The 11725-nt window shown below is 53.7% G+C and overlaps 1 protein-coding gene across 1 annotated transcript in view; it reads right to left on the reverse strand.

The window, feature by feature from the left end:
• The window catches only part of LOC131213271 (uncharacterized), a 72009-nt gene extending 67542 nt beyond the window's left edge, over window positions 1–4467 (reverse strand). The window contains exons 1-3 of the mRNA XM_058207282.1: window positions 4410–4467; window positions 1176–1332; window positions 895–1109 (exon numbers count right to left, since the gene is read on the reverse strand). Of these exons, the coding sequence (XP_058063265.1) occupies window positions 895–1109; window positions 1176–1332; window positions 4410–4467 (430 nt within the window). The remainder of the gene's footprint in view (window positions 1–894; window positions 1110–1175; window positions 1333–4409) is intronic.
• Between the last annotated feature and the right edge of the window lie 7258 nt (window positions 4468–11725).

Raw genomic sequence — 11725 nt, forward strand, 5'->3', positions numbered from 1 at the left:
TGCAGCGAGCTATCGCTTTCAATAATTAATGTGCATTTGTCATGCGAAGAAGCAGCACTTCTTTCCTGGGCGCCTTAATTTTGTATAAATTAATCTCCATAAGCGCCCGGTAGAGGGCGCCATTGTTTCGTCCGGGGCGCTAACTAATTCATCTCGGGTGGGTGGGCGAGAGTTGAAATTAAATTCCGTTCACCTCCGGGTCGGCTACCTGGGGCCGTAAATCCTGAGCAAATCCTATCCTTCAGGCCCCTCTGATGGACTGACGACTTCCTCGCCCGCGACAGCTCGCTTAACACCAACAGCCCGACGTCAGTCAAAACGCGTCGCTTCTTGCCACGTGGCGTTCAAAACCGGCACAGGTTCTCGGGGACCGGTCCCAACTTTTACAAGATCGGCACCGAAGCGCCAGGACATTCCGCCGTTGCTGTGTTGGTGACACAGACACCTGATACTACGTGTGTGTGCGATGTCGCGATTCATTAGCGCTGGGAATTCATCGCTGCAGGATTGCCCCGGGGATAGCGGTCCCAATACACCAAACACCTGTAAAAACGGTGCAATGCGCACCAGACCATACACAAATAAAGGCATGAATAGGCCCGGCTGGATGGCTGGCTGCCACACGCTGCCGTAATCTATTGCTTAACTGGGATTTGGAGCGATCCGCAGTGGAGTTCCGGTGCCACACAGTTGCTGACATGACGTTCAAGAGAGAGAGAGAAGGCGAGAGCGACTGAATGACGGAGGTTGAACTCCACGTGGCCGTCAGGTCTTTGTTGGTCCGGATGATTGGATGCTCGGATCGAGTAATCGAGATTCCGCTTTTCTACGGCGGGTTCTAGACCCAAAACCAAACGGAACACCGAACTACTACTACTACTACGGGGTACTTACAGGCAACGGTCATGTTTCCGACACCGTGCGCCAGCTTGAACTCGGGCGCGTCACCCGAGATCTCGCACCGGTACGAGCCGCTCGATCGTGTGTTGAGCTTGTGCAGCTGGATGCTGCACTGGTAGTGGTTACAGATCTGGGCCGTCGAGTTCTGGAGCACCGTCACACCGTCCACGTCGAACAGCATCAAGTTCTTCGGCATCAGCGGTGAGTACCTGTGGCGAGGGCGAGAACGGGCAGAGTTAAGAAACGAAAGTCCAGTGTCCCGTGAAATGACTGACCTGAAGAACTCCCGCTCGTCCTTGTACCACTTGACCGAGTTGAGCTTGTGGGTGCCCATGTCGTAGCTGCACGACAGCATCACCGTCTCCTGGACGTCCGCCACGTCCGGCACGGTGATCTCCGTCAGCTGCAGTGCCCGGGCGCCCTGCGCAAGTGCTGGAAGAAGATGTAGCCCCCGGTTAGCATAATGGTGACCGCTTTTCCGATACACAGCCAAAGAAAAACAAAATCTGGTCGATTTTTTAATGATTGAAACGTCAAACTACATGTTCGGAAATTGTAAACATTTAGTAAAAACGTTTTGACACCTACGAAATGGAACGCTCTGGGCTTGTAGAAAATCGGAAACTATTCAATCCATTCCATCTAGTGTTTGAAATTTAAACTGTCGATTACTTGACGTTCGAAACGTCAAACTTCATGTTCGGAAATTGTAAACATTTAGTAAAAACTATTTGACACCTACGAAATGGGACGCTCTGGGCTTGCAGAAGATTGGTGAACTATTAAAAATTTGTTTCCAAACGTGGTGAGTCTTCAACTCGAACTGTACGAAGTTTGATAAGGTCAGTTCCGCTTCGGTGGTGGTTTAACAAAAATGGTCATAGTTGGGGCTTTGGGAACCCCGTGGTCACTAACTTCCAGTCAATACAAATCAAACTGAATAAAATTGTGTCAAAATAAATAATAAATTATTAATAAACAAAATGATCCTTAATTTACATTGGAGAACACCAGCGAATCTTGTCCTAAAACATGCTGCCGCGCAACGACTATCGAGAGCTAATTATCTGAAGCGTTTGAATCTGAATAGTTGTAAGATGTTGTTAAGTTGTTAAGTAAGAAAAAATAACTCAATACCAAGTGGCATAACATATAACCTAAACAGATTTAAATCGAAACATTTTCATTTCATCATTTTGAGACATTACGCCTCGTCCACAGTAAGAGTTTTCTCTACAGGTTTTTTTGCTATGCTAGCGTCCACACTAGCCAGCTTTTGGGCGAAAAATTCCGTGAGCTCCAGTGAGTGAAATGACAGTTCGTTTGTTTTATGCTTTGATTTGTCAGTTTCCTTTCCTTCTCCTTCTATTGCCATCTTTGTCATAATCTGATCCGCTGTCCGAAAAACTAGCCATATTTTTTGAAAACAAAAAAATTTGCGCAAATTTGGCTTCAACGTTCGCAATGAAAAAAAGCGTGAAATATTTCATGAACATAAGGCGCTCAAAAGCAACTCAGTGTAACTCACGGAACTTTTTAGCAAAAGATTTATAGTTTCTTGGCCTGCCATACATTTTTAGCCATGTTCCTCATACTGTGGACCCCGGGTTAGACTTGCCAAATAGCTGCAATCGCAATGTGGAATATCTCTGTACTCTCATGTAATCAAGATTTTTTTTTCCAAAAAGGAACCAATTTTAAACATTGACAAAAAAAACCGTGTTCACGTCGTGCAAGGTAAGCCAATACACCGCCCCAGGAGTTGCGGATTTTGCGTATGGTCTGGTGAAATAAGCTCGCGTCAGTGTCAGGAATCAGCAGCTTCCATTGGGTCCTGCAAAGTGTGGAGCTCGCTCCAGTTCTGGTAGAAGGGGCCCCAGTTCAAGTGCCACAACTATAGCCGGGGGCTTAACTCGTTCTCGTTCTCGATGCGATCGAATCGACAACGAATCCAGTTAATGAGTCAGTGAGCACCACAGGGACACACACTCACGCTCGGTCGTCGGTTGATGTGTATGTGTGCTGCCCCGATTGTGGCTCGTGTGCGCGTGGCGCGGGGTGCCGCAATCGCTTTTAAACTAATTGTGACGCGGGAAATAAAACTGTCACTCAGTAATTTGTCAGAATGATTTATGGTAGCTGGGATTGGGCCGTGTCGGTGGCGCCCATGTACGAAGAAAAAACCAGAGCGAGAGAGAGAGAGAGCGCTCTACTCGAGCCAGCTGGACGATAGCGGACCGGCCAAGTAGAGCGTAGAGTGGAGCAGCAGCAAAAAAACTGAACTAACGAGAATGGGAAGATGTGCAAAAAAAAAACAACAAAAGCCAGGGTAAAATAGTGGAAAGAAGCAAGAGAGAGAGAGAGCGAGAGATGGCCGATATGAAGGTGATAAAAAGCAGAGTGGCCGTGGGCAAAAGTGGACAACAAGAGTGGGAGAAGGCAGCTCCACCTAATGGCAGTTTAGAGCACGGAACGGGGTACAGAAGGCCCCAGAATAAAATGTGGTGGAATGTGGTGGCCCTTGATGGTTGATGGCACCCGCCGGGCGCTAAATAGTTGCCAGGAAGCAGGAAATGCAGAGCGAGCGAGAGAGAGAGAGAGAGAGAGCGAGAGGTAATGGTGCAGAGGGCGGCAGTCGTAAAGAGGAAAAGAAGAGCCAAGAAAAAAAGGGGGGAAGCTGCCCTCTAGGGCAGCACCACAGCATCGGCTCCGAGGGCAAAGATCCGATATCACATCGCGTAGCTCCGGTGGTCGGGAGGTCCTCGGGAGTCTGGGAGCTGATGGGGGGAGGTTGGATGCTCATACACTCTATGAATGCCCTTCAATTCACCCGCTTCAAGTCCGGGCAGTAATGGAGCAAGTCGTCAAATGGGGGCTGCCGACGTCGAGCTCAATGGAATAACATAGCGCAGACTAACATAATTAGTGAGCGGAGTGAGTGAATGCGCGGAGGGGGAGCTGTGAGGGAGGAGAAGTCCTTCAGCAGTAGCAGCAGGAGTGTTGAGCTGGTGTTGAGCGTTTGAGAAATTAGCAGACAAGCGCCAGTGACAGCGAGCGCGCGATTCCCCCAGACCCAGAGACCCGACAGTTCGCCATCGTCGACGAACGAGAGATGGAAATCAAATGACACTGGAATGCAGTTGTATCTCTATGAGGAGTCGGGGAGGTAAGCGACAGATTAGCTTCGTTAGAATCCGGAGAGAGAGGCGTTTGTGTGGGGAACAGTAGCCAGCCAGACCGGGACTTGGACTGTCCCGGGGACTTCCAGCCAGGGCCGGTGTTCCCATCATCCTCATTACCTTGCCACTTGACACACGCTCAACGCCCGGTTAAGTGGCGTCGGTTGGTGAGTGTGTTTTCTTTCCGAATAAAAGACCCAAAAGGCAAAGGCTCCCAGGAGTCTTGCCCGTCTTTCCGGTGACTTTGCTAACCGACACTGTTGCCCTGCCGCAGTTCTTGTGGAATTAGCCGCCAGTGAGCTAAGGGGTGGGGGTCAAGATGTCACTTACCGTGCAGCAGCAGGACGACGATCGTCGGCATCCTCACCCGCAGCCAGCCGGCAGTCATCTTGCTGGCGGAAGCGATCTTGCCCAAGATTTGTGGCAGGCACACTTCTACGTCCGGAACGGAGCCCTCTACACTCTACACCACCGCACTGGCACACTCGTATGTCCCCGCGGGAATTTGCCCAAGGTTCTAGGGAGTCCGTCCACACTAGCTCACTATAGCTCACTTACTCCCAGAGGTCTTCCAGACACTTCCACCGGCACGCCATTCGCCACGCAGCCGTTCGGGTCGTGGGGTCCATCGAGTCCACACGCTCTTCTAGACACAACTTCTGATAGCAACACTAGTCGTCCGGTCGGTCCGGTCGAACCGGGGTCCTTCCCATTCCGCCCCCAACTGACTCAAACTGCCAGTGCCTTTGGGCTGGAGAAATCAAGACAATCAAAGAGGGAGAAGGAGATAGAGAGAGAGAGAGAGATCAGTTTCGAGATAGCCTTCGGACTATAAAGCCTTCCATTTTTTGGGGAGGGGGTTCCGATCTCCAAGATTTCCCATTATAGAACTAGCGATAGACTCGAGTTCACCTAGATCGTGGCCGTCCTGCCTCAGCCCACTCAGTTCCGACTCACACGCAAACGCACAACCTAGAACGAGCCGGGGTCCTTGGTCCACGAACAGGACGAACACTGAAGAATGGGTCTAATAACGGCACGGCTTCAACCCGACTCCTGCTGATTGATTGTGGTCGGTGTATGGACCATGGTCCATGGTCAGGGAGCTGAACTCCAGGATGATGCTGTTCCCGAGTGGAGTTGATTGCTGTAGGTCCACCCAGTGGTCCATCCAGCCAGCGTCGTCTAATAGGATCTGGATCGTCTCATCCAGTGATAACACCCGATCGTCGGGGCAGGTTTCTTGGGCGTCCCCGAAATGGCTCCCCTGGTTCCTGAAGACCGACCCCCGCCAAGTCCACGCCAAGCTGAAGGAAGTTTCATTTATTTACCTGCGAGACTACTACTACGCGGAGGGAACTTGTGGGGGAGCTACGCTACGCACTTCGATCGCGCGATCACTCAGTGCGATGTCCTCGCACCTGGACACGTCACGAAACACACCAAACGTCAAACGTCGAGTCAACTCCGGACCATCTTCGCCGTCCGGTTTTTCTGCCACTCCCGAGTCACTCTATCGGACACTACTTCCTTCTACGCCACGGGGCTCTCCCAGACGCGTCCGTACGCTGCCGGGATTCAGTGCAAACTGAAACGGGACGAACCGGATTCGGCCACCGAAGTCGCTGGAGTCTGGGGCCGAATCGCCACCAAACCCGAACGACCGCGCGACCCGAACCGGATGCTGGGCGATTCACCGATGCTCTCTCGCCGGCAGGGCTCTCGCCGGAGTGACTTCCTCCGGTGATGATGATGATGATGATGGCTCGCTCGCCGTGCGCTCTTCCGGGTGGCGCTAGCTGGATTCGGGCCCCGGGACCCGAGCCTCCCGGGGTTGCCCGATGCCACACCACAAAAACCCGACGCCAGTAGCCGACAGGACACCGACCGATGGGGACCGAGTGTTCCTCTCTCGCCAGCGGGAAAAGCTCGATTCTGGGGCCCGCGACGTTGTGTAATGTGGATTCAGTGCGGCCGCCCAGCGCTTCTTCTAGGAGGTTCCCCTGGAGTTCCAACTGTCACTCCAAGCTGGCAGCACTGGCACAGTGCTGGCTGTTCCGGATTTGATGTTCCCCAATTTCCGCCCAGACCGCTTCGGGGAACCTCAGGATCCGGACCATAATTCTTTCCGATCCGATAACCACACGGGTATCCACGGAGGGTTTCCACGGGATATCTGAGGGAGGGATGCCTGACACTTGGCGTGGCGCGAGCGCCAGTCGAAGTGTAAACAAGTCCGAATCCCCTCGGTGGGCTTTTCGGAGAATTCGGCCCTAGTTCGGACGTTCCAGGTCGGCGCGTTCCCTTTTTGCATCAATCCCGCGTCGAGAATCCCTCCTGCTAATCAACGCAACGCACGCCACTCTCGCACAGCTTTATCCTCCTCCAGGTGCTCCCCTCCTTCGAGCTCCGGAAGCGTTGAGCTCCCGGTGCTGAATTTCGTACTTCACTTTGGTGCTTCACTCGTCGCCGTTCGGTTGTTTAGCCCGTTTTCTTGCTCGGTTTGCCGGTGTCCGCATTCGGTTCCCTAATTCGCCCGTGCCCCTTCCCGTTGGCACCATTTGGTGGTCGGTTTGTGGTGTTTTTTTTTTTCTTTTCTTCCATTTGCCTTGTACCGATGTAAGAAAGCGGCTCGAACCGGTTGCCGCGTGCCTGCTTCAAAGTTGCGGAGCGCCGCCGGTCCGCCGGATGTTGAGTTTAATTTCGGTGAAAACTATCGCCCCGGATGATGATGATCCCTGGAGGGATTCCGGAGGACACTCACAACACTCACACTCACAGGACCGACAGTCGCTCCTCCGGCAGCGACCTCGGAGGAGCAGAAATCTGGCAGAAATCACTTAAACCCCGAATGTCATCACGGGGCCAGACCGTCCTCAGCCAGCCAGGCCGAGACCCGCCGAGGGCGGAGGGTGGGGGGAGGGCCCGCCCCCACCCCCCTCCTCCGGCCAGAAGCGACCGGAACTGGGTTCCACTCCACGCTTCACGTGGCTCGGCCTCGCCTCCATCGGGCCCACCGCCATCGGTCGTTTCGTTACAGTTCCGGAATACCCCTGGCAGCCCCAGGCCCCAGGTCACCCCAGCCTCCCCCCCCCCCCCCCCCCCTCTAGCGCGCCGTGGAAGTTTTACCGCATTTTAATTGAGTCAAGATAAACAGAAGTACGCTGAAAGCGTCGTAAATCGAAAGTGTCATTCGCCCCCCCCCCCTCGGGAGGGGTGGCAGGTGGTGAAGCAGAGTAGACGAGCTGTGTGACTATGGGCGGGAAGGGGTGGGGGGATGATAAAAAGTTCAGCCTTTGTTTAAGACAATCGCTCTCGGCTCTCGGCTCTCGCTCTGTCAGCCAAAGTCGTCCTGGATCCGGCGGCGGCGGGAGCGAGAGCGCGAGCGATAGGCAAGACGATTGACGATTTCAATTAAAATCTGCGCTTCCTGGCAAATGGTGGCCGCACCGTTTGTCTGTATGGTGGCAGCCCGAAGGAAGCCATCGTCGTCGCCCTGTCGTCGTCCTGTCGTCACGGAAGTGGCAAGAAAATCTCCGCGCACAGATTATGAGTCCCCCGCGCTCGCTCCCCGTCCCCCCCTCCTCGGGGGGGAAAAAATGGGTGCACGGGGCGAGCCAAAAATTCTGCTGAACGCATCAGCGATTTATTTGCATCGTAAATTTCACCATTCGTCACGCTTGACCGGATCTGGCAAATGTTGGCCTCGCCGTTCGCGAGCCGGGCCGATGGGGAGGGGCAGCGCAGTGCGGCCGTGGTTGGAAGCGGTCCAAACCCCGCTCCCCGCTGCCCGAGCCCGCTTTTTCGAGGCGCACCGGTCCCAGGAGCCGCATTCGAGCAGTTCGAGCAGTTCGAGCGCAGTGTCGCAAACGGGGTGGCGACAGAGAGCGGTCCAAAACCAAACAGTGCATGTTGTTGCGCGAGAACCATAGCCGGACCCGAAGGCTCGAAGGTGCACAGGTACAGCGCTTTCTGGGGCGGGTTCGAAGGTGGATCACTCCTTCAGCAATGTTTTTGTTGTTGTTGGAACACTCTTCATATGAACGTATCTGAAGTTCCTACTTTGTTACAAGACAGTTACCGGTATTGGCAGTGATTGAATTTTTATTTTTGGGAGGTTTAAAAGCAAACCAATCTTGTGAATGAATGTTTGAAGTGTATAAAAGCTTCATAATTAACAGTTTAAAGCATAATAGCCGTTAAAGACGATCTTCTTCAAGGACGTCCAAAAACAGCAACAACCACCCTGACCTGAAACTGTAGGAAAAATGCAGGATATCGTGATGGAAAATCGTTGAGCTACTGAAAGACATAGAGTAGAGAAGTCCTAGGCATCTCATCTAGGTAATGCAAGCCAACAAATCCTTCTTCATCAGCACAATGGCCCGTGTCACAAGATATCAAATATATCTAAATAAAATAAATATATCAACTTGGCTTGTTCTTGAAGAAATCAACAGAAGGGAATGAGTCGAAGGGCTAGATGAACCACATGCACGCGCAATCAAACAGTATAACAAAGACGAGTAACGGCCAAAATAGTTGGTTGGGATTGATAAGGCATTGATTGACCGCAGGCTGGGACATGGACGAGGCATCTCAAATTTCGGGCAAAATAAGGACAATTAAAACTAAAGCATACGTTATCGCTGGAATAGAGTTCGTTGGTATGTGAGAGCCGCGGAATCGGCATCTGACTATAAATAAGAAAGGAGAATTTAAGAGCGGGGTCAGTCAGGTCAGTCGGTTAGTCAACAGTCAAGAGTCAGGAGTCAGCAGTCAGGATTTTAAAGAATCGGTTGCGTCTCGTAACCATTTCTGACTGGTGACAGATAATTATCGAAGTCGAACCTTCGAGTATCGGCGCGCAATAAAAACAGGGAACGCAGTTGAGTTCACGAATTAAAAGCGTGTCAACGTGTTTCATTTTTTTCCCGATCTGTAAATAGAATCCCCAAGTTGGGGCTCTTCAGTTGGATCATCGGCGTAATCGGCAGCTTTGGCCCCTAGCGACTTCCATCTGTTTCCCGACCTTCCGTGAGTGGAAAACGTCATTTTCATGAAATCTTCAAGGAGCAAGGTATTCAAAAATTGGAATCTCGTAACGGAACTGAATCTTGGAATTCTGGGAATATTGAAACTCGTTGGAACCGTAAATTGGTAGCTCTCGGTGGGCTCTCGGTCTGGTCGTTTGATTCGCGAGCGGAAACCGGAAACAATGGACTGGGTTTAGGGGTTGCGCCGGGTGTTCCACCTTCGACTTCTTCCGACAGTACCATATTGCGCCCGTTTGCCCGCGATGCTCGATTCCCCAAGCAACTGCAAGCTGCTCGAACTGACCCCGGCCCCAAATGGGCGACCGCTGGAACGGCAGGCAGGCAGGCAGGCTGGGGTGGGGACAGGCAGGCCGACCGTCTTGGCGTCAGGCAACCTGGGCGCCGGGGCCGCGGCGGACCAGCGCGACTGCCAAGTGCAACGAGGTGTGAAAGTTGATAATCGTAATAATGATCCTTTCTCGCTCACGGAAGATCGCACCGCCGCCGCCGCCGTCGGCTGGCAGCATTCCGGCGGGGTGGCTGGGTGGCCCACATTACACCACCTACCCTCCCGCCATCGACTGGCAATGGCTGGCGCCCCGGAGCTGTTCGAGAATTCGGATCGATTTCGGGACCCTTCCTTCGGGGGTTGCGACCGAGTGCACCGCGAAATGCATCCATTCCACGGGCCCCCCTCTCTCTCTCTCTCTCTGTCTCTCCCTCCTCTCTGTCTCTCGTTCTCTCTCGCAGTGCAGTTTGTTCGGTTTTGTGCTGTGACGTGACGTTGCGAAAATATTAATGACTTGCCCGCGACTTACCGTTACCTAAACAAAAGCCACACGAAACAGACAATGGAGGTCTGCCGCGTCTGTGTGCACGAGAGAGAGAGAGAGAATGAAGAGAAAGAAAAACGGAAAATGGACAACTAAACGACCCAAACCCCCAGAAGGGCGAGCAGCGTTTGCGAAGCCGCTCTGCGCTTAACGCGCGTCACCGAAGCGTGAAGCACTTTGGCGACGACTCTGACGTCTGCAATGGGGGGATACTGTAATGCCCCCCCCCCCTCTGACTTGACAGCCGCTTCACAGCACACAGAGGCCGGGACGAAGTGGGTGGGGAGGCTAAAAGCCCAAAAGTGGAGGGAAATTAATTACCCTGACCCTTGTCATAAGTCAATTTTAATTAAGGCGACAAAGACCTCCACACCCAGGGGGATGCGCTGGGTGGGGTGGTGAGGGAGGTGAAGGACACAACACTGGCCGGGAGGAAGCTAGTAACAACACGAACCGGACACGGACACGGCGTGTGTTTTGCGGCAGATCAGCGCGCTGGCGGCAGATTAAGGATCCCCAAGCCAGGACATCCCAATCCCCCACCGAAGTATGCCCCTCCTCCCGTGCGTTCCCCATCTCGCACCATTCCATCGGTGGAATGCGGTGCCGTGTCTTGTTTGTCACGTGCCACGGGAAAGAATGCGACGAGCGGCGCCTAAAAGTATGCAACTCTCCTGTCTGCCTGCGCCTAAAAGTATGCTGTGCCGGTGCCGGTGCCGACGTGCGCCGGCATACATTGCAAAAACACATGACTGATGGCGGGGGTGTAGGGGGAGGGGGGTGGTGCGGGGTTGGAGAGGGGGCTGACCATACAAAACCCCTCAGGTGCATCTCGAATTCGGACTTGGCAAATCCCGGGTGCATCCGTCCGGGCGTTACATACGCATAATCTAAGTCTCTCGCGACATCCTGCGAATCCCCGCACAACCCTCCCCTCCTTCCCCACTACCCCCCTAAAACGCTCTGAAGTCAATCAGTGGCCCGAAGTCGACGGAAAGGCAGAGAGAGAGAGAGAGAGAGCGAGTTGAAGGTGAACGCCTGTGACAAATGTAACGGATTCCCTCTCGGCGGCGGCGGCTGGTGGTGGTGGTGGTGGAGCCGGTGTGTTGGCAACCCTTCACACCCACATCCCGTCCCCCGGCAAAGGGAAAAATCGCCGACACGGAACGGCCACGGGAAACACGGGAAATGATGACGAACGGTTCTCTTCATTGCGTCGCGCTAGGGATGATTGATATCATGAGGTGTCGGAGGGAGGCAGGGAGGGTGCTTCGGAGGGCGAGGGGGGGAGGAAGCTACAGTGCCGGTTTTTCCGCCCATATTTATTATCACTTTTTTTTGTGGGGCCTTTTGCGTCATTTTTATTTTCTTCCTTGTAATGAAGACGAAGGACAACCGCCCCAGGGAGGGCGGTGGTGACTGATGGGCCCCGAGAGCGGGGAGCGTGCGGTGCGGTACGACCGGCAAAACAAGGAACCGCGGGGGTGTCCGATATTGCGTAGCGCAGGAGCTTATACTTTTGGGACGGTGCGCTGACGACTGAAGTGCTGACCGACCGACCACAGCCCTGGCTTTGGCTTTGGTGGGGCGTGGGGGGGGGCGGTTGGGGGGCGATAACCGGAGGACTCAACGCCTCAACTGCCGTACTCCGCACACCGATGGCGAGGACGAGCGAACAGAGCGGCGCAGGACTAACGAACACTCAGCGTTCAGAGCTCGGTCCAAGCGCCGCCGAGTCCACAAGGACCCAAATGTCTGCCGGCAAGGGTCGCGGGGG

This window comes from Anopheles bellator, chromosome X (assembly GCF_943735745.2).
Source record: "Anopheles bellator chromosome X, idAnoBellAS_SP24_06.2, whole genome shotgun sequence".
Taxonomy (NCBI): Eukaryota; Metazoa; Arthropoda; class Insecta; order Diptera; family Culicidae; genus Anopheles; species Anopheles bellator.